Raw genomic sequence first — 23,041 nt, 5'->3', positions numbered from 1 at the left:
TTTTTATCCCTCACAGGACCATCAATAAATAAAGCCAAAAGCTTGGCCACTCAAGAGAGATACAAAGGTACAGAGCGAGAACAACTCCTAAATTTCTAGCCCTCTTCCGGCTTTGGGGCCTGGGAACTGTGTCCGCGTCGGTCAGTTCCCGCCGGACAGTAGCTGCATTGTCAAGGCTGAGTTGAACACTGGATGTTTGCAAACGTCAGGCTCTTTAACAGCAGCCGCTTCGGCCACAGCGCTTTAAACTCAGGAACGCACACTGACTCGTGAAGCAGTGTTAACTCTGAAGGCAACCCCAGGACACTAGAGCGTCTGCCGGTTCTCCAGGAAGGAAACCTAATTAATTCTTCAGCAAGTGGAAGGTGCCAGTAGGATGGCTGCGAATGTGATCTGCTCACTGACACTTTTAAAGGCCACTCAATGCAACGTTTCCGTTTTTTTGGGGGGAGTAAGCCATCACACAAGTTCTATACCATATTTTTAGTAACATTTGAGGATGTTGTCGATACACTTTATTATAACATTTTGTTGTTTAAAGAGCTTTATTAATGCAATAAATTAACTTTGTACACATTTTTATATATAAAAAGAAAACTAGCAAGTCATTTCAGAATGTTGTAGGCCTCATGAGAGCTTGTTCTCCAAAAACCTGTTTGAAAAAAGCAACGTGTTCTTCACAGTGTTCTCCTATAAAGGAAAATACAGATTTAATCCGGGAGATGTGGCAAGAAAAGAGGAAACCAAGAGATGTAGATACTGGGTTTTAACTTATTTTTCTTTCATAAAATACTTTGTTTTCCTAAGCTCTTGAGTTGTCCTTTTTATTTACACAGTTCCTGCCATTGCAAAACTGGTGAGGCCCTTTCACAACCCCCAACAAATCGCCGTCCACTTTGAGACAGGAGAGAAGCTGACCTGCCCTGGTGGTAAACGCCGTCTGGCGCTGCAGGTGCATTAGCTAGAAATCGGTGCACGTCCGCTCGCCGTCCCGAGCAAGAGCTGCCTCCAATTTCTTAACTTTGGAGACAGTGATTAGCCAGTGTTCCCTGCCTCAGACTGCAGCAGTATAGCCTAGGCCATTTATAACCCGTAGCCACCACTGCCTGGCTTGTTCCTGATTCTTCAGAAGGGACATTCCAGATCAGCTGTCAGACATTCTCTACCCAAAACACCCCCCACTGCGAGTTCCAGGGCATGACTCGGACTCCATCAGCATATTGAGTTCACTCCCCAGAGTGTGGGCTGGGGGTCAGGTGGGCTGTTAGGCAATTTTGTTTTTAAAAAAGCTAACGCAGGAGTCCTCCTGACCAAAAGGCTTCTCCCAGGCTTCCCGCCCCCAGCTGCTGTGTGCTCCTGCCACTGTCCGAGTCTGCGGTTGCCCCAGGTCTTTCCATTGCTGCCATATTCTCACCTGGTGTGAAATTAGGGTTTCCTCGCAAACGCTGGTTTCGCTGTTCAAAAAACCGGAATATAGTATAGAAAAGCATGTTGTCTTCAGTCTGCTTTGCAGCATCTAAAAACTTTCGTGCAGAAATGTTGTCATGGCCACCAATGCCCCGGATAAACCTTAAGGCAGCTAACACTTGATGTTTGGAAAGAAGAACTTCTACTATTTCATCATTTGCTGTCGAAAGTCGCTAGAAGTAAGGGAGAAAGAGAAAAGTCTGGATAAATGCTAGCAACAGGAACAGACTTTTATGCAGTTTACAACTTTGATGTGCCAGTTACCTTCAACATATCCAGCGACAGCTGATGAGCAGGAGGATAAAAACTTTCCAGGGATAATAGCAGACAAGCCTGAAAGAGAAATTTTCAGACAAGCTTCATCATAAAATGTGAAAATTTAACTTTTTAATCACAGAAGTAAAAATCTGGTGATAGCTACCAAAGGCTTGGAGTCGCTGAGGACGTGGTACTGCAGGAACTGATGCAGCATGTAGAAGAGGTTGTGCTGGACAAGCGTCTTGATGACAAGTTCATGCAGGTAATGCTGAGGACGACAGAAGGGAGACAGGTTCCAAATCGCTCACCTACAGCAGACTGCAGGTGGCGTTTGTCGAGGACGGAGCTATTCTGACTGACGGGTAAAGCTTTCTCCTACTGAGAGAGGTGGTGTCATTGTGCAAGTGAGGGAACCCGGCTTGACAGGATGCTACTCATGGCACCTAAGAAACGTGGCAGTGCAGGCAAGTCACTCAGAATTCTGAGTCAGGTGTGCAGACCCTTTCAGCTTGTAAAAGACAGTCATCTTGGTTAAGATACTGACAGTACTTCTATTTCTAAAAAAAATTCCCTGCTCCTCTAACTCGGGACAACACAGACTGATCTGAAGGTACCTGTACTGCGATCTGAAACTGGTTGAGCGAGCGAATGTATTCCATCAGGACGGCTATCACGAATTTATGAGGCATCTCCTACAGGAGGGAAAAAGTGCTCTTAGAAACATGAAGGCGCTGCAGAAGAGGCTGTGTGTCATTCCTCGTGTATCCACCACCCCTTGTTTCCGTTGTGAGCTGGCCCAGTGTTCTGTTTTGCTGGTTTTACTCAAATCCCTCCAGAAGCTCCCGCACTGATGATCATGGTTAAGCCTGAGAATTAGGGTCCAAACTGCTAGCGCAGGGTCCTCACCCAAGATAACTCCACTTATTTTAAGCATGTTGTGTGTTCTGCTAGTTTTCCTCAATTCCGTTTAAACAGATCTTTGAGTATCCTTAGTCCAGAGGAGGCTGACGAGCTGTCACCCACCTTCTTTTCCGTGAATGCCGACAGGACGTGGGTGTACATGTCAGACTGGTCGAGCACAGCTTGGGTCCGCAGCGGCCTCTTGAGAAGCGGACTGCTCCGGCTCGGCCCTGCTTCTACTGCCTAACGGTCAATGACAAATGGCATCTTAATCATCACCTGCTTAATGGTGTGTGGGCACTTAATCCAAAGACTGAATTCCTAGATGCCGTGACCTAGGACACGACAGAGGATGACACTGCCTTCACTATTTGGACAAAACTGTTTTTCCTGTGCTCACTGGGGAAGAGCTTAGGAAGTCAGAGTTGGTCATCTTGAAAATACACCAATGTTCACGGTGGACGGAACTAAAAACGCAGTCATGGTTTCCTCTTAAGAGACATACTTTTTTTTTTAACCTTGTAAAATAACTCCATAATTTTCTTAATCACAGACTATCTTGCATTTATTATCTAAGAGAAACAAAATGGCTTGCTGCATCTTTGTTTTATAAAGCCCTGATTTTAAATAAGTGCCTTCCTCTTGTACTGCGTCTTTGTCTGGATTTTGAAATGGTGAGCACAAGCTCCCAAGCATTACTGAAGAGGAAAGCTCTGCGAGAAGACCTTGCCTACCTCACCCAACGTGGGGATGCAGTTTAGACAGCACAGGGTCCACAGGAGCTGTGGGGGTGGCCTGAGAACCCGCATTTTTGAGAAGCTCCAGGTGCCCCAATGTTGCAGGTGGCGGACCACACTTGACTAGCGAAGGCTGGTGAAGCCTAAGAGCCAGAGTACGGACACACACAGACTGCCATGTGGGATCAGACACACTGATCCCACAGCCCAGGACACTCACAGCAGGACAGAGAAGGGCCCAGAAGAGCTCAGCACCCCCGCATGTCTGACAAAGGACAGGGACAGCTGCTCTCTGAGGTCACGTGGCCTTTGGCAGCCTGCGTCAGACCGCTTAACCTTGAGTAGCTAAGGATGAGTGGAGTTCTGGGTTTTCTGTTATTATTTAAAACCAGTTCCATTTTTAGTTTTAGGACTAATCAGATCTTTTAAATGAAATAATTCATCCCATTTTTCTTAAACTTTTTTTCTTTCTAGCTTCAGAAGATACAATGTACTAACAACATAGCAGAACCTGGTAATAAGCCATGTGAATTTTTTCCACCCCTTCACAACAAACATTTGAGCCTAATAAATTAAAAACAGTGCCAATATTTAATCATCACTAACAGGATACTGACTGAATTCTAGGACAAGTCTTATCTAAAGGGAAAGGAGAAAGATGCAGCAAAATGATTGTATTTCTAATTTACCAAGTCTAGGCTCTAGCTTGGCAGACAGATGTACAAAATAATGCAAAGCTGAGACCAATTTTATCTATAAAATAGAGGTAGGACCAAGGATCTATCTAGGTGTAAGTTCAAACACATTAAAAACAATAAAAAAAGGTGGAGGCACGAAGTGAGATGCAGCCTCAAGCTAGTGGGATGCAGGACTGAACTGACTGCTCCCCCAGCATGGCAGCCTCGCCCTCTGACGCGTGGAGCCCTTTGTCACAGTGTCTGTAACTTACCATCGTGTAACTCTGCTCAGCGTCCAGGTACTTCTTATACTCGTGATTGAGCTTGTCGAACACAGTGGCTAGCACAGGCAATGTTGCTCTGTCTGACTCACTCAACACTGCAAAGAGTCAACGTTCACACACGTCAACCGACTTTATGTCAACTTCAGAACTTAAACGTGTTGCTATGATAGAAAACCAGTCTCAAAGGGTTACCAGGCACTCAGAGAAGTGGTATAGAGACCTGAAGCCTGGAAATCACTCACAAGCCCTTTCTGGTTACTAGAAAGAAGAGCTGTGGCAGGAATCAGTCGAAGAGTCTCCAAGTAGATACCACGCGGTGAGTCACTTGGATTCGGACAAACGTTTGTGGGACAGCTGGGGATGGAAGCCCCCGATCCTCACATGCACCCACGCTGAGGTTTGCTTGCACCTGGAACCATCCTGTTTAGTCCTTTCTACTTAAAGCTCTACATGTCATTTTTGTGTTCAGCAGCCTCCCCAGGGGGTTAGACAGTCCATATCCTTCAAGCGAAGAATGAGGCTAAAGGCTACGGACAGGCAGAAACGCGGCCCCTCCCACATAAAAGGGGTTGGCCTAACCCTGGGCTCAGCGCCGGGGAAGGGGTCATGCACTCACTCTGCGAACAGACCGACAGGATGACCATCTTGCATTCCTTCCTCTGGAGGAGAAAGTCCATCAGTCTCCCCTTATCTGGCAAGAGGTTTACTATGGGCTGCAGTTTCACTTGGAGGTTCCAGAGGTACCCTGGATTTAGGAGGCAGCACAGTCAATAGTGTGACGCGAACCAGAACAAAAGCCCCAAAGGTGGGTCCCCTAAACAGGACACGGAAAAACTGCAAACACAGATGATGGCTTTTTCTTACCAACCCAAGCACAGTCTAGGACATTCAGGATGTGCTTGACAACAGAAGGACTGACAGCCAAACGACCTTTACATGCATGGCTGACTGCTTACAACAGAGTAACTTTTACATTCAGAGGTGCATCGATGGTATACCTCCCTAAATTTGGGGGCGACAAGCTCTTTAGTCAACTCAGAGCTGTTCCTTCCCACACCTAGCTCCCTTTTCACCTTGAAGGTAGAGGACGATGGTAACATGTGGCATTGACTTCCGTCCTGTACTGTTTCACTGCATTGGCTCATTAGTCAAAAGGTAACGCCAAAGGAATTTCATAATTCATCCGTCCATCAATCCATGAATTTCTGGAACACCCACACTGCCAGGTAGGCAGGCAAAGCCCTTCTCAAGTCGCGTTCCACCAGAGAATTAAACGCCACATTAAAAATGATCTGAGCAAGCACTTTCTCAGTTGTCCCAGGGCTGGGACAGAGCTAGTACAGATGGACAGAAGTGAATTCATCATATACAGTGGGCACCTAGGGCATGAGGGCGAGTTCTCCTTTGAGAATCTCAATAAGGCAGGAGAACACACAGATGACCACAGATGAATATAGACAGCACTCTAACAGAAAGGCGCGAGGTGCTAGGCGATTTCCTGGGAAGAGACCACTCCCTGCCTGAGGGCCTCACCAGCCTGATGAGAAACAGAAGCACGTGTCCAGGCACACACTAAACAGAAAGGGGCCCAGGCCCAGGGGCACGACGGTGGGAGACAGAACAGAGCAGGGAGGTCCTGCACACCATGCCACTGGGTCCGGCTTTTCAGAATGGACAGACATGAAAGGGCTTAAAGCAGGGGAATGACCATTCTTTGTTGTTTTAATTATAAAACTAATGTAAGCTCATGATAAAATACAGAGAACAGAGTATAAAGAGAAAATCCCACTCCCAAGGTTGAGGGGCGGGATCATTTCTCAGAGATTTCACTTGAAAACGTCACTGGCTACTGCTGTCATCCAAAATCAACATGCACTACTTTCTAACATGACACTTGTCCCCTGGGACCCACCTTGGCTTGCACTGATGATGATGTCAGGTTGAAAAACGATCCAGGATGAAGAATCTACATGTTATAGGAAATTCTAAACTAGAGGAGATGAAAACAAAAGGCAGATCCAGTTCCGATTAGCAGTTGCCCATGCCCCTATCTGCCAGGCCACTCCAAACGCCCGGCCCTCGATGGTGAGGACACCTCCCCACGGGCAGGTGCCCCTCAGGACATTAGTCACAGCTGACAAGGGGTGGGAAGGGCCACTCTTAGACACCCGTGTAAAGGGGGGGACAGCTTCCCTTCTGTGCACAGCACCAATGCCTTTGTAAAGGATACAGAGTTTACACGGGACAGGAGACTGGCTGGTCACAGGAGCAGGACCTACAAATGGAAAAATCACAAGTGTGCAAGGACTGAGGATGCGCCCAGGAAATGCCACATTACTAGTACTTAAGATAGACAATTTAATGCTCTCTAAAGCCCTCAGTAAATGGTTACTCGACTGCAGTCAGATAAGGAAGAAGTGAACTGTTGTGTCCCACTGACAACACACAGCGGAGGGAGGGGACGCAGGAAGAACCCAGCAAATGTCTTCTCAAGAAGGAGAAGCACGGGCAGGCCTCCTTCACAGTGCTGTTTTTCTTTTTCAATAACCAAAGACGACCCTCTCCACTTACACATGTGCACTACAGAACTGAGAAACTGACCTGGATGATTCAAAATCCAACACTCAGATAATTCACTAAGAACATTTCAAATATAAGCTTTTTGTGGTTTAATTATCTAAATAATTAGCTCAGTTCTCCATTTCACACAGCAGTAGGTCCAGGCATAGAGATCTTGTCTGGGAAGCAGACCCCAAAAAACCTCACATGATGGGGACTCGTAACTGCCAGTTACACTGCCTGTGCGTCAGGCGGGCAGCCCTGAGACGAGAATCATTCCCAGGTCTGTTCCAGTTACCCAGGTCCAATCAGAGGACAGGTTTTAATCAGCTGGCTGGCAGACCTCCACTCTGGCTGCGCATCACATTGACTTCAATACTCTCAGGGGAGAGCCAGGAGGTGGCTTTGGTTTTTAAAGCCCCCCCAGGTGATCCTAATGTGTAGTCAGCTCGAGAACCACTGGTCAAACAGACCAAAAGCAGAAAGGGGGCTGAGGGCAGCCGGCTCTCCCCAAAGTTGCTAGTTTCCTCTTTAAAAATAGCCCGATAAGCTCTTCCCGAATGCACAGCCTGAACGGCACAGGTGGGCAAGATGCAAAGACGCACAAGCCTGCCAGGGGCTTACAGTCCAGCAGGAAAAACAAAACGCAAAGGCGTTAACCTCAAAAAATGCTTTACCAACCCACACCCCAGAAGCCCAGAGTTGGTGGACCCAAATTCTTTTTTTTTTTTTTTTAAAGATTTTATTTTTTCCTTTTTCTCCCCAAAGCCCCCCGGTACATAGTTGTATATTCTTCGTTGTGGGTCCTTCTAGTTGTGGTATGTGGGACGCCGCCTCAGCGTGGTTTGATGAGCAGTGCCATGTCCGCGCCCAGGATTCGAACCAACGAAACACTGGGCCGCCTGCAGCGGAGCGCGCGAACTTAACCACTCGGCCACGGGGCCAGCCCCCTGGACCCAAATTCTTCTCATGAATCTTTGGGCTGTCATTTTGACCACACCTGGCATTTGCCTTATTGTAAAGCCTTTAGAACCCGATGGCCTCTAACTGGTCCTAAACAACTGGAACAGAGTGGAAGCTTCTAAATATTCAGAGTTGTTTTTTCCATCAATTCACCAGCAGTTACCTTTGTGCCAAGTGAGCAACAGACACAGGATAATCATTTGACACAATCTATTCTTTTAATGCTAACATTATTATCCAGGGAAAAGGAAGAAGCTGGAAAGAACCCAGAGGCCAAAAGACCTAATCATAAACGCCTGCGAGAACCAGCTCCATCCTCGCCATCTGCCAGAGCGTGGTGAAGCCTCGGCCGGTCCAGCGAGACAGGCGGGCAGGCAGGGGGCGGGGCTCTTGCTCAGCTACCAGCTGGAGCCTGATCTGAATCTCCTCTGTGACGGGTACAAGGGCATCCTGGCTGCAGGCTGGGCCAGTCCACCAGTGCTATCTGATGGGCATTCCTTCTATGAAGAAAACCTGTTACCAGAGATCCAAATGTGTCCCTCCCAACTCTGGTGTACACACGGAAACTTCAACTAGCTTACTCTCTGCTCCAATTGCCTTGGAAAGAGAGCTGAATGTTATTGGATATTGATTACTTGGGAAAAGGCAAAGGGAACCAAATGGTTTCTTCCCGTTTCCTGAAATCCTGACCTCGTCTCTTCTCAAACTTCCTACTCCCACTCTTCAGGTAGGAGGGCTGACCTACAATCACCTGAGAGCCACAGCCTGAAGCACTGACATGACCATCAGCCAGGAGACAAGGCAGGATTTATTGTGACTATGACACAGAGTGTGAGAGAGAGAAGGAAATGTGAACCCAAGTTAAAATGACCGCCACAAGCAGCTAACTGCAACTTCAGGGTCACAGAGGCAGACACACAGAAAACCTCAAGGGCTATTCATCATTTAAAAACGGCCGGCTTAATGGGTAACCACAACTCTCCATTTTAAAGCTCAGGGAAGACCAACTTTTCTATTTTCTTCAAAGGAAGATGTATTTATCTTATAAAAACACTTCGCACAACAACACAATTTTAGCTTATTGAATCAGGAAGAGTTGCGTTAAAAAAAAAAAAAAAATAGCCCCTCACAAAAACAAACAGAACTGGAACCCTGGAGCATTCCATGTTGAACGTGACTCCGGACCACACAGAGACTCCCTTTACCTGCCACAGGGATCTGATAGGGCTGGATCGAGCGAGCTGGCAGCACCGGGTGATGGAAGGTGACGGTGCCATCAAACTCTCCCCTCAGCTTGATATCAAATATCACTGATGTCTACGGTGGAGAAAGACAAGACCGTGAGGCCAAGATGACTCACAGTTTGACTGGTCGCTTTCCTGACCTCCCTTGCTATTTCAGATCAGTGTAAAGGGTCTGTGTCTGCATTCCGTCTCTACAGGCTAGTTCTTATGTGAGGAGGAATCTGCTAGAACATCACAACTCCCTTTTACATTTTTGTCTACTCTCACAGTATTCCCAGCATGTATGACACGCTTCCTTTGAAGAGCTCTAAGTGATTTAAGCAGATCGTTTCCACTTGCCACATCTTCATATGTCAGAGATATGGGTGTCACCACCCTTCAGGAAGCATGGGAGGAAACCGGCTTGTCTACCACCAGACACCCAGCTAACAGTGTAGAAAAAGCAGGACCCATTCTAGTTCTTTCTCTTGGGCCATGTGGCCTCAAAACCATTATATCTATCTATTCTTACAAAGCAATTACAGAGCTCACGTGCTCATGAAACACAGTGGATTGCAGTGAATGCCTACCTTAGCTGATTCAACCAAATAACTCTTCCCAAGTCAACTCTCCTCATGTGTTCTTTGCTCAACTGATACAGAATCACTATTTTTTCTAAACCACCGAGAGTACCAAACCCACTTCCATCTGGAAGACCAAAACTTTCAGCATGAAAAGCACTTTCTGGTCTTTGCTCAGAATGTTGTGTCAATTTTCACACCTCTTTTAAGCAACCCTAACTGGTACCAACACACCCCCGACACCCGCACGCCACTCATACCTCTGTGTCCTGATGATGGACCACCACGAGGTTATCCACCACGTTGAGGGCAAACTTCCCCGTCCGATTCAGCTTTAATATGTGCATCTTTTTGCAGGCACCTTCCCTGGAGGACAACAGAAAGGTCAAAAAATAGATCGACAAGGTTTAGTTCATATTTTAAAACCGGAGAGAGAGGGAAGAGAGCATTACACATACCGTGGGAGATGATAGAGGACGACCTCCGCTCCTGTACTATTGGAGGTCCGAGAGTGATGCCTCAAGAAGAGAACATAGAGCTGCCCGTATCTAATCGGAGAGCAGAGACACGAGTCACATCCGGCCACCCAAAAGCCCTCCCGTCTAAATGCTGAATCATGAGGCTGTCTTTAAGTGAATCACGAGACAGCCACTTAATGGAATATTTTGCCGCCAACAAAAATATTTACAAAGAAAGTACAGTTAGATTAAAAAAAAGACTATTATAAAGTTAAGTGAAAAGGGGGATGCAAAACTAAATATAGCTGGATCACAAAATTTTAAAAGGAAAACACAAACTTATGCATATTGTCCAAAAATACTGGAAAGAAATACATGTTGTTTTATAACAGCTATCCTTGAGTAGCAAGCTAAGTCCATTTTCTCTTCCTCTGACTTTCTGTATTTTCCAAGTTTCGTATAATGAGTATATTCCTCAATCATAGGAACATATAATCACTCTTCATTTTTAAGCCTCATCTGATAAATGTTGCTGTGACCAGCTCCTGCTGTGCTTTTTTTTTGAGGAAGATTAGCCCTGAGCTAACATCTGCTGCCAATCCTCTTCTTTTTGCTGAGGAAGGCTGGCCCTGAGCCAACATCATGCCCATCTTCCTCTACTTTATATGTGGGACGCCTACCACAGCATGGCTTGCCAAGCAGTGCCATGTCCACACCCGGGATCTGAATCGGCAAACCCCGGGCCGCCAAAGCGAAACATGCAAACTTAACCGCTGTGCTGCGCATTTTTATTCCAGTAGTTGACACTGCGCTGGGCTGGTCGCAGGGCAAGGAGGAGACCAAGGGAAGGGAGCAGGTCCCACCTCTACCTCGGCCAGGATTGCTTTCATTTCTAAACCAGGATGCCACAGAAGATTTCCTTTTAAAAAAAAGACACATTCTAACTGCTAAAAAATTTTAAAGTTTGGAAACCACTGTTTTAGGTCACAGAAGAATCAGAAGTAATCTAGAAGCAAATTTTGATATTTGTTTGATCAGGGGGGTTCTTTGTATTAGTTCCTATTTTTATGTGTTTGTACTTTCCATAATATAGTTTAAAAATTGACATATCTGTACTTCCAAGTGAAAATATAACTTCATACATAAGTAATTCAGTTCCATGTTTGTTAGATAAAAAACTTATATTCTTGTCTACAGCAGTTATATTTTAGCTAAAGAAATCATCTTTAATAAGTTTCGACTCAGCATCAAAAATAAATTCTAAAACTAAGATAACTAAGAAATAAATTGGTTCAACGTTCTCATTTTATCAGACTAAAATGGTGAAAAAAACTTCCCTAGGATCACAAAGCTAGTGAAATCAGAAAACACTGTCAAGAAGACCACAGAGTTTCTATATGCATGAGATCTAGGTACCAAATGGGAAAGGGGAGTCCTTACTGTGTGTTCCAAGGAAGCACTGAAGGAAACGACAGCCCTGGGTGCTTGTAACGCACTTCTTCTATGACTTATGTCACCAAAAGTAATTACAAGAAGGAATTCTCTCAAAAGACAGACGTACATTATTGCCATTGCAATGTCTCTCTCGGAAAAGTTCAGCTTAGTTGACTTGGGCGCAGCGGGCAATTCAATCTCAAACTTGGGCAGCTTCGTCATAGTGCCAGCCTGGTTGGAGGGAAAATGTTTTAGGAAAAGTTCATTAAACCCCTTTTATGTTTTAGTGTTCCCTAGGTAAAACCACTGAGATTTACACAACTATGTCTTTCCATCCCTTCCGAGGTCCCACTCTCCTTCCCTTGCGGGGGTCTGTCCCCACAGAATGAAGCATTCCTGGTGGGGATGGGACGGTACAGTGTGCCCTCTACTGGTCAGAAGTGCTGCGTTATTGTTAGAGGAGCTTAAAGTACTTGAAACATCAGGAGGTTAGAGGAACAGGGTGGGGGGTGGGGCAGGGGGAAGGAACTTTCTAGAGAGGCTTACTCTCACCCGAAAATAAAAGGGCTGCAGCACGTTCCCCAGCACCGTGGTGGACAGCAGGATCACAGCACTCTCGGGACAGTACATGTACCAGTTCACATTGATGTTCTGGCTCTTCAGGAGTTTCAGACTCCGTTTCTCTGGTAACACCTGCAGCACAGTTCAAGAAACAGAGTCTTCACTTAAAGAGCAGCAGAAGGGCAGAGGACTGACACAGTAAGCTAAGGAGACGACAAAAAGAAAAACACCTCAAAAAGTTAAATTGCAATTTTTTTTTGGAATTTATTACAGCTACCACATATCCATGCTGGTGCTTAGTTCCTTACACATCTTAGCTTACCTACTCTCATCACAATCCTGAGAGGTCAGCATCATTAATATCCCACAGAGGAGAAAAGACGGCTCAGAGAGGTGAGACGGCTGCCTCACCAGTCACGCAGGTATGGCCTTGGCAGCCACCGCGTCACTGCAGGGCCAGCTCTGACCCCACGTTCTTGGGCGCTGTCCACTGAAGCACACAGAGCAGCAGCATTCTCACTCATGGAGCCGTGGAACCAAGCCCTGCCCCTGGGGCCTGTGCACTCCATGGGCTCCAACCCAGCTGCACTTCGCGCTGAGTCTGGGAGCAGCTCCCTCTTTCTAACAGACATGTTCATAAGACTCTGCATGCAAACCTGGTATTTTATAATGAAGGCACACGTGAAATACACTCTAAACATTCAAAGACATTAAGCAACACTGGATAGAGCCCCAAGGCATCACTGCTCATGGAACACTGCACTGAAGGACTCCCGTCAGAGGGGGCAGGCAGGGGCTTCTTCATAATTCGGATATAATAAAATAAGGATGTGCTAGAGTCATCTTTCTTTTTAACTTGTTTCTTGAAGATCCACAGACCATCTAGATGACCTGAACACACACTTTTCCACTACAGAGAACAGAAAGCTATACTTTTAAATGATTGCTGGAAGGACCCTTCTGTAAAGAGAGCAATGCCTTCCATGCTATCACATATACGAAATTCTATTTCTGTGTGTAAGGAATTTGTGTAGTTTGTTTTCTTTCTGCTGGTCATTACAAAGGTTTTGATGACAGCCTGACGGCAAAGCACCACAGCATCAAGAGCTCACATTTTACTGACACAGGAGTATTTTCTCCAGCCATACCTTCTAAATTACAATGCTTTCATTAGGTCAACATAATTAAAACCTGAAAGAATCCTAACGCCCTCTACAGTAGCTCCACTGAGAGATCTCGAAAACTTTGTCAATAGGTCAGGTCATGGGTACACAGTAAAAGATGAAGAGGCAGGCGCATCAAAGAGAGTGAAAAGGCTCCTATGGGATGGGAGAAAACATGTGCAAATCATCTATCTGATGAAGGGTTAATATCCAGAATATATAAAGAACTCTAATAACTCAACAACAAGAAAACGAAAATAACTCATTTAAAAAGTGGACAAAAGACTTGAATAAACATTTCTCCAGAGCATATACAAATGGCTAACGAGCCATGAAAAGATGTTCAATATCACTAATCATCAGAGAAATGGAAATCAAAACCACAGTGAGATATCACCTCACAGCCAGTATTATCTATTATTGATAAAACAGAAAACAACTAGTGTTGGTGAGGATGTGGAGAAATTGGAAACCTTTGTACACTGTTGATGGGGATGGAAAATGGCTTAACTGCTATGGAAAACAGTATGGAGGTTCCTAAAAAAAATTAAAAATAGAATTACCATATGATCCAGCAAATCCATTTCAGGGTACATACCCAAAAGAAATGAAAGCAAGGTCTCGAAGAGATACACCCAGGTCCATAGCAGCACTATTCACAATGGCCAAAAGATGGAAACAACCCAAATGTCCATCAGTGGATGAATGGATGATCAAAACGTGGTATATACACACGATGGAGTATTACTCAGTCTTAAAAATTAGGAAGGAAATTCTGACAGATCCTACAACATGGATGAACCTTGAGGACACTGTGCTAAGGGAAATAAGTCAGTCACAAAAAGACAAATACTGTATGATTCTACTCATGTGAGGTACTTAGAGCAGTCGAATTCATAGAAAGTAAAATGGTGGTTACCAGCGGCTGGGAGAGGGGGAAGGGGAAGTTGTTTAACAGGAACAGATTTCAATTTTGCAAGATGAAAAAGTCCCAGAGATCTGGTTCACAACAATGTGGCATACACTTAACATTGCTGAATTGTATACTTAAAAACAGTTAAGATGGTAAACTTTATATTATGTGCTTTTTACCACAATAAGAAATGCTTTTTTCCCAAGAGTCCCTTGCACCCCTATGTTCATCGCAGCATTATTTACAATAGCCAAGACGTGGAACCAACCTACATGCCCAGAAACTGATGATTGGATAAAGAAGATGTGGTATATATACACAATGGAATACTACTCAGCCATAAAAAAAGACAAAATTGGCCCATTCGCAGCAACATGGATGGACCTCGAGGGTATTATGTTAAGCGAAATAGGCCAGTCAGAGAAAGACGAACTCTATATGACTCCACTCATAGGTGGAAGTTAACATATTGACAAGGAGATCTGATCGGTGGTTACCAGGGAAAAGGGGGGGTGGGGGGAGGGCACAAAGGGGGAAGAGGTGTACCCACAACATGACTAACAATAATGTACAACCGAAATCTCACAAGGTTGTAATCTATCATAACATTAATAAAAAAAAAAAAAAAATGCTTTTTTGGAGAGGAAGAGGCAGTTCACAAAAGAGTAAATACAAAAGGACAATACACAAATGAAAAGATGCTTACCTCCCTAATAATGAAAAACGCCAATTAAAATGTCTTTCTACCTCTCAGATTGGCAAATGTGTACAGACTGAAAATATCCAGTTCCGGCAAAGGTGTGGAAAGTGGAGATTCCTATATTGCTAGTGAAAGTGCAAACCTCTGGAAGAAATTCAGTAGTATCTGTTGAACCTTTCAGATGCTCCTGCCTACACCGTAATTCCCCTTCAGGAACTGCCTCACCCAGGGTGATCATTTTGCTCTGTATACAGCTGTTGAATTATAATGATGTACACCTGAAACTTATTAAAAAGGAACCAAGAATATAAGGAATTGGTTACATAAATTGGTATATCCACACAGTAGAATGCTACTCAGTCAGAATAAAATGTGAAAAGATGTCCAAGACATACTGCTGAGCAAAAAAAAGTCAGCCACAAAAGTTTATATACATATTCCCATTTTTGTAAAAAAAAAAAAAAAAAAAATTTGTATATGTGTAGAAAAAAATGGAGGAATATGCACCATACTGTTCCTAACAGTTATTTCAAGGGATTATGGGGACTTTTACTTACCATAGACTATATCTTGGTAATGTGTGAATGTTTTATTATGAACAGGTATTACTTGTAATTAGAAAAAAAGAATAAAGAGCCAAGTAAGAGACTAAAGCTCTAGAATCTCAAAATATCTACTTAGTGCTGCACCCAAAGACTGCTGGCACAGACCCTTTTCCAGCAGACGGAAATTCTAAATATGATACCTGGTAAAATTCGATGCCTTGATCTGTTATGAAGACAATCTCAGTAGAACTGGTCCAGCAGAATCCTAGTATGTGGGCATTCTTGGTCTGAAAAAAATTACAGAAACTTTTTTTTTTTTTTGCTTTTTCTGCCCAAATCCCCCCAGTACATAGTTGTATACTTTTAGTTGTGGATCCTTCTAGTTGTGGCATGTGGGACGCTGCCTCAGCATGGCCTGATGAGCAGTGCCACGTCCCCGCCCAGGATCTGAACCAGCAAAACCCTGGGCTGCCAAAGCAGAGTGCACAAACTTAACCACTCGGCCACGGGGCTGGCCCCCAGAAACTTTTTTTTAAGACTAAGAAAAACTTACGTATAACTCTCTTCAAAGGCTTAAAATACTCTGTTGTATCACCCTTCAATGAAAGTTACCCAGATCTGATTACTTGTTAACAAATCAAACTTCCTCTTAAATACAGCTTTCTCAGATTTTTACCCTAATATTTCAGTGAAGCACCCGAATCTTAATTCCCTCTAGTCAACAGAACAGAAGGAAAAGCCTAAGTTTTGCAGACAGGTCACTGACCAGAGTGCACAGATACCACCTTCTCCCTTCAGGAACCAAAGGACAGGTGACATTCTCTACTCAACCACGTTATAAAACCTGGCGTTATGAAAGCGTCAAGGGGGCCGGCCCAGTGGCATAGTAGTTAAGGTCATACGCTCCGCTTTGGTGGCTCAGGGTTCGCTGGTTCAGCTCGCAGGCACAGACCTACACACCGCTCATCAAGCCACGCTGTGGCGGCATCCCACATACAAAATAGAGGAAGACTGGCACAGATGTTAGCTCAGTGACAGTCTTCTTCACAAAAAAGGAAAGAAAGAAAGCAAGCACCAAGGCCTGAAGGTTCTCAGTGAGCCTTGACTACAGAGGTGGTGGGGCCTTGAGCCCACAGTCCCAACTCATTTGCTGAACAGCAGTGCCCGAGCCTGAGAGCAGACAGAGCTGGGGCAGGGGCTCTGCTGCACAGAGAGAAACTGGGGGGCTGAGAGGGGCTCAGTGATTTGGCGGATGTGCCTTTCCTTGCTGCGAGGCCCACTCTGAACTCCACTGAGCAAAACCATTACAAAGATGCCGAAAGCCACACGGCATCCACCAGCAACATCTGCGGGTTTCCGGCTGCTACACTGCCGATTTGAGCTGAGGCCTCTCAGCCGGGTTTATGATGCCCAGCAAATCTGATTAACATGGATTAGAATGTACACCTAGAGAAAGAGAGATGGAGGAAGGACTCAACAAGGACACCAAACCGAGGAAAGAAAACATCAAAAGGAAAGGAAAAGAAACTGCTCTTCCAAAACCTCCACAGAGGCGGATAGGAAAAAACCCAAGGTCTGGCCCAGATGCGCCAGCCCCAGAGAAGTACAGTGTGACAGGAAGACAACAGCCACCAAGTACTGAACTGCTGGGTGTGCAACATCCCCCTCCATTTAATCCTCCCAATTCCATCCTACAGGTAAAGAAACAGGCTTTTAAAACTTTCACAACTGTCACTGGACAGCCACATGCAAAAGAATGAAAGTACACCACTGTCTCAGACCACACACAAAAATCAACTCAATATGGGTCAAAGAGGTGAAGACACATCCTGAAACCATAAAACTCCTGGAAGATAATATTGGTAGTACCTTCTTTGACAGTGAACTAAAAAGGATCTTTTCAAATACCATGTCCTCTCAGACAAGGGAAACAAAAGAAAAAATAAACAAGTGGGAATTCACCAGATTAAAGAGCTTCTGCAAGGCAAAAGAAGCTAGGACCAAAGCAGAGAGACAAGCCACCAATTGGAAGAAAATATTTGCAAATCATATATCTGACAAGGGGTTAATCTCCATAATATATAAGGAACTCATACAACTGAACAGTAAAAAAGCAAACAACCCGATCAAAAAGTGGGCAGAGGAGATGAAAAGATGTTCAACACCACTAATCATCAGGGAAATGCAAATCAAAACTACACTAAGATACCACCTGACACCTGTTAAAATGGCTGTAATCACTAAGACTAAAAATAACAAATGTTGGAGAGGGTGTGGAGAGAAGGGAACCCTCACACACTGCTGGTGGGAATGCAAACTGGTGCAACCACTATGGAAAACAGTATGGAGATTCCTCAAAAAACTCAGAATAGACCTACCATATGACCCAGCTATCCCACTATTGCGTATCTACCCAAACACCTCGAAATCAACAATCCAAAGTAACATATGCACCCCTATGTTCATTGCAGCACTATTCACAATAGCCAAGGCATGGAAACAATCCAACTGCCCACTGACTGATGACTGGATAAAGAAGATGTGGTATATATATACACAAAGGAATACTACTCAGCCAGAAAAAAGGACAAATTCATCCCGTTTGCAATAACATGGAACAACCTAGAGGGAATTATGCTAAGCAAAATAAGCCAGTCTGAGAAAGATAAATGCCACATGATTTCACTCATATGTGGAATATAAACCAGTACTGGGACAAAGAAAACACTTCAGTGGTTACCAGGGGAAGGGGGGTGGGGGGGCCACTGGGGGTGAAGGGGAGCACTTACGTGGTTACAGTCAAGAAATAATGTACAACTGAAATCTCACATTGATGTAAACTATTATGAACTCAATAAAAAAACAAAACAAAACAAAACGGGGCAATGAGCAGTCTGGTACACACTTCTATGCATACTTGACCAATTGTAAAAAAAAAAAAAAAACTTTCAAAACTGTCAACATCACAGAGTCGACATGCAGCAGATAGCACTCAGTGCTCGAACACAGTCCACCTCTAAGCTCACGCTCTCAGTCAGCACTACGCTGGTCCCCACAACGGAACCCAGAGTTCAATGCCCAGCAGCTGGGGGCCCGGCCCATACCTTGCACTCTTGAGTGTATTCCAGCTGAGAACTATCCGGGATAAAGTTAGAAAAATCCTGAAAGAAAAAAAACCACACATAATAAGAAATTCGGATCAGGCAGCATACTGCCAACCTACTTTGGTATACAACAAGACAAAAGAAAAAGACAAATTTACAAACTGATCAGAAAAAACTGACGGAAACTCCAAAACAGGAAAAATAAAAAGATCAATCTGGACAATCTGCCTCCTTCGCAGCTGCAGGTTTACAATTCAATTTTTTTAAAAAGTTAATACAAATATTCCGTCAGGGTTTAGAAACTAATTTTGAAAATTCATTCCTCAAATGAATTTCAGAAAAATGTGTGGCAACGTTTTACAGGAGGCTTCCCAAAAATCATAGCAATAATCCTGACGGCAGGAAAGACAAATGGCGCCAGTGAATCTTTATAAAGGCTAACATGCCAACCAGCTGCTCCAACTCTATCTGTTTCTATCAGATGGAGCATTCAAAGAGAGAAAGGAATAAACGGAGTTACAAAGTAGCCAAAAGAGACCTCCCATCCTCTGTCGGTGGCTCACTTCGTCAAAGGAAAAGACGCCTCAGGCTCCAAATTACTTAAAAAAAACTAATTTTAAGTAAAAAATGACAAACCAAAGTCATAAGTATTTATCCATTCAAGCGTCTTTCTCATCTTCAAGAATTCCAAAGGCTCAAATACAATGCAACGTAAGTTCAGCTTTCATGACATGAAAATAATAAATGGTTCCTTTGACGCTGGAATTCTGCTATTCATTCTCTTCCAAACGTACTTCTACCGTCCTTTTCTTTACACTAGATTTAGAGAAATGTCTTACCACAGTCTTCGAGGTCCTCTGAACAGCCAATATCTTATTTTCTAAGGAGAACTTAATGCACTTCACTTCTCCTTTGTCTTCCATTCTAAGAAGAAAGAGTATGTTATGAGTTAAACTTAGTAACTGAATTCTAGCTTCTATCATTTTGTGAGAAGGAAAAAGACAGGTTAAATATTCAGGAAGCAGTAACTCAGTTTAAAATATTTCTGAAGCTATCAGTAGGACCTCTTGTCAAACAACACAATCCAACTGGCAACAACTTGCTGGAGGAATCCACGGAATTACGATGATGAGTGAGTGAACAATGGCGATCACATGCGCCTCACCTGAGTCAGGTAGACAGAAAAGCAAGTACGGAGCCCCACAGCAGCCCTCTGCACAAACCACAGCATTCTCGCCCCACCGCCCTTAAGGCAAAGCCGCTCACCAAGGAGTCCATTCTCTGCTCTCCCGTCCCAGTCACCACCCAGCGGCTGCGGAGCACAGGACGGCCCCTCGGTGTCTCACACCACCTCAGACAGCCTTACAGAGGGAAGGCAAGGGATGGAACAGGGGCTCAAGGAAACTCTTGGGAGTATGGAGATGTTCATTATCTTAACTATGGTGACAGTTTCACGGATATACGCACAGGTCAAAACTCATCAAACTGTATCTGATAAATATGTACAGTTTATTGTGGGCCAATAATATCTCAATAAAGCTGTAAAACAGAAGTGTTAAAAAAAAGGGTAAATTCAGGTTCTTCCCCCTCAAACCCTACTGAGCCCCCAAATCTGGATCATCATGGGCTCACTCTCATTTTCCACACCATACTGACCACTGAGTGTTACCAGAGACCTTCTTAAGCACCCCTTGAATGCCTATGCGACACCAGTCTACACTGCCTTCGGTCTGGTCTTCACTACACCTGGCTCAGACTACTGCAATCATTTCTCCATGGTATCCTGACCCTGATATGCTCCCGACCCATGGACCGCAATGCCACGCTCAGTGTGATCTCCCAAACACTGACATGATCCTGCCACGCCCCACCTTACAAGTTTTCAATAACGAGATAAAACCCGAATACTACAGCAGAATATATACGACCCCTGCCAGTGGCCACACCACCTCCCCGCCCCGCCACTGGGGAGGCCTCCTCTCTTCTCCACCTGGAATCGTCCCATTCAAGCTTGTTCAGAGGCTGCCTCCCCTCTGAGGCCTCAATCTCGGAGGCAGTCTGTCCCAAGACAAATGTCACATCTCTTGTGTGTGCCTACATGCTGAACAGAGAGCTACTATAGCACTTGTCACGGCAAAGAGCACGTGTCCACTCACTTGTCTCCCACATTAAATTTATGGCTTCTCCAAAAGGGCACCAGGCTAATGCAAAGCCTTCGCAAGCCTGTGCCAAGCACCAGGGCTGCCATCAGTGTTTGCCAAACAAATGATCACTGGTTCATTTTCTACTTCAATAACTGGTTTCTAGTAACACAGGCCAACTGTAAAATTTTTTTAAAAGTCACTACTGAATTGAGGGCCTATAGTGTACTTTTGCCTTCTGTAATCACAGGAGTTACGGTGATGAGATAGTTTATCATCCAAATTGAGATATTTCTGAAAGTGAAAGGGACAGCTACTCATAGCCACACCACTTCAACCTGCATAAACTGGGACAGCCAGGGACCTTACGTAGAGTAAGGGATATTCTTAACAAACATTATTCCTTGGGAAACACTGCCCTAGGAATCTCCTCCACCTCCAAACAGTCGGGAAACACCTGGGCCAAATGAGAAAGGAAGGCCCTCCTTGGTCAAGAAACCGGAAATGGGAGCATCAATGCAGTGATTTGCTAATTTCAAGAACCAGGAAGCCGGTGTTGCTTTGGAGTAACTGGTTCCAAATCAACAGGGAACTACTCCACATACTTCACTCTGACAGGAAGCACTAGCATGTACCACTAAGACTGCACAGCACGTGTCTGCTTCCCTCTTCCTAGACGGGGATTTGCTCACACACACATTTCAGACGTCTTAGGGGAGGCAAAGGGCAAAATTTTAAAATAATCTCCTGAATAAGAAACGGAAAAACACCATTTTGTTTACATGTTGAAATTATTCTGATGTCAATAGTTACCTAAATGAGATGGGATTCCTATCATCTGGGCCTTTAACTACCACCCCAGTAGCTCCTCCAGATCGAACAGCAAAAACCTAAGAGGGAGAAGAAGCAATGTTAATGGTCTGAGCTTGGAAAGGCTCTAGACACAGATACCAACCTAGGAATGATTATTCCTGCTACACCACACCCTTGGTTCAACTAAACTAACGTGGTACGTACATATCAATCTGCAGATGCTGGGGTCTCACATGATTTTAAGAAACAAGATAATAGAGACTAACAAGGGTACCATTCCGAGTGCTCCCCACTGCGCAAGACCGGGTCGGGGTCCCCAAGGCTCCAAGTTTGAATCCGGTTCGGCAAAGGCGCCGCTGATGCACTGAGGCACACCCTGCTACTCCGCCACACCGCTTTCCCCCCTTTACAAAATTCCGAGAATAATGGAAATCTCAATGTCTAAATCCTTGACTGCAAGGGTAACTAATGACAAACAAAGACAGCAAGAGGCGCCGGTGAAAGACCGGCGTCCTAAAAGCTGATCACGCCGGCCACAGGGCGCCGGGTCGGTGGCTCGGCTCGGGGACCCCCGAGCTGTCACTCTGGAGGAGAAAGCGCCGGCGCGGGGGTCGGCCCGGCCGACGGGAAGGAGCTGGCGCCGGCCCCGCGCCGGGGCGGCAGGGGAGGCCTGGGCCTGGTGCTCCGGTCCCCGGCCGGGGCGGCGGGCCCACCCTGGGGCGCGGGCCCGCCCGGACCTGCTTGTTGGCCTCATCGAAGAAGACGCAGTTGACCGGGTTCGCCTTCTCGAACTGCACCGGCCGCTCGCACAGCTCCAAGTAGTAGTCCTCCTCGCCCATGGCGGGCGCCGCAGCGGCGGCGGGGACGCCCTGGGCGGCCGCCAGCGTGGAGCCCGGCGAGAGGCGCCGGCGCGGGGCGGCGGGGAGACAGGCCGGGCGGGGGCTGCGGAACCCGGCGGGCGCGGGGACCGCTTCCTGGTGCCACGCCCCCCCCCGCCGGCACGTGACCCGCGCCCTCCGCGCTTAAATGGGCGACGCCGGCCGGCCGGCCGCGGTGGGACCCACACATCGAGCCCGCGCCCCGCCCGGCGCGAGAGTCTCCTCCTCTTTCCCGGAGGGCGGGTCCCGGGGCGACCCACGGGTCGGCGGGCGGCGGGCGGTGGCGTGACCCGGAAGCCCGTGCGGCGCCGCCAATCCCAGCCGCGCCTTCCCGGCGTGTGCGGGGCCGGGCCCCAATCCGTCCCGGGGGGTTGGCGCGCGCGGACAGGGCTGCCTGGGCTCAGGGAAGGCTCATCCTTTCTCTCGGGAGGGTTCGTTGAGCCCGCCGCTGGGAACTCAGTGAGGGAGATGAGCACCGCGGTCAGCGCCGGGATGCCGTGACCGTGTGACACGGGAACCCAGTTTAGACCGCGGGTCAGAAAGCCTTTTTTGAATGGCTTTGAGATTTGAAGCGGGCGGGAGAAGCTCCTCATTCAAAGGACAGGAGAGAGAGACAGGAGGAAGAGGGCATCACGGATGGCCCTAGGTGTCCATTCTCAACAACCGGATGGATTTGGGCACC

General features: G+C 46.0%; 2 protein-coding genes across 2 annotated transcripts in view; one reads left to right on the top strand and one right to left on the bottom strand.

Annotated features, from left to right (window-relative positions):
- Positions 1 to 806, top strand: part of NPC1 (NPC intracellular cholesterol transporter 1) — a 48,402-nt gene extending 47,596 nt beyond the window's left edge. Inside the window, exon 25 of the mRNA XM_044773530.2 lies at positions 17 to 806. Within this exon, the coding sequence (XP_044629465.2) occupies positions 17 to 99 (83 nt within the window). The 3' untranslated portion in view covers positions 100 to 806. The remainder of the gene's footprint in view (positions 1 to 16) is intronic.
- RMC1 (regulator of MON1-CCZ1) lies at positions 527 to 22,473 on the bottom strand. The gene is made up of 20 exons (XM_014837295.3): positions 22,219 to 22,473; positions 21,482 to 21,558; positions 19,367 to 19,451; positions 18,528 to 18,584; positions 15,624 to 15,710; positions 12,094 to 12,234; positions 11,669 to 11,772; positions 10,108 to 10,197; positions 9,910 to 10,015; positions 9,051 to 9,162; positions 6,554 to 6,598; positions 6,236 to 6,289; positions 4,940 to 5,068; positions 4,312 to 4,418; positions 2,749 to 2,868; positions 2,340 to 2,417; positions 1,889 to 1,993; positions 1,732 to 1,800; positions 1,415 to 1,640; positions 527 to 690 (listed from the first exon to the last, which is right to left on the bottom strand). Exons 1-20 carry the CDS (start codon positions 22,318 to 22,320, stop codon positions 611 to 613), a joined length of 1,974 nt encoding a protein of 657 aa, XP_014692781.1. The 5' UTR covers positions 22,321 to 22,473; the 3' UTR covers positions 527 to 610.
- Between the last annotated feature and the right edge of the window lie 568 nt (positions 22,474 to 23,041).

This window comes from Equus asinus, chromosome 7 (genome assembly GCF_041296235.1).
Source record: "Equus asinus isolate D_3611 breed Donkey chromosome 7, EquAss-T2T_v2, whole genome shotgun sequence".
Lineage (NCBI taxonomy): Eukaryota > Metazoa > Chordata > Mammalia > Perissodactyla > Equidae > Equus > Equus asinus.
Note: the sequence above shows the minus strand (reverse complement) of the source record. Positions and strands in the feature narration are given on the sequence as shown.

Bases quoted from the DNA above. Each gene is read 5' to 3' on its own strand.
- RMC1 (XM_014837295.3), bottom strand. From the start codon at position 22,320: ATGGGCGAGGAGGACTACTACTTGGAGCTGTGCGAGCGGCCGGTGCAG. The intron at 19,452-21,481 runs GTAACTATTGAC...CTTTCTTCTTAG, and splicing joins AGGAATCCCATCTCATTTAG to AATGGAAGACAAAGGAGAAG. The intron at 2,418-2,748 runs GTGGGTGACAGC...TCCCTCCTGTAG, and splicing joins CGGCATTCACGGAAAAGAAG to GAGATGCCTCATAAATTCGT.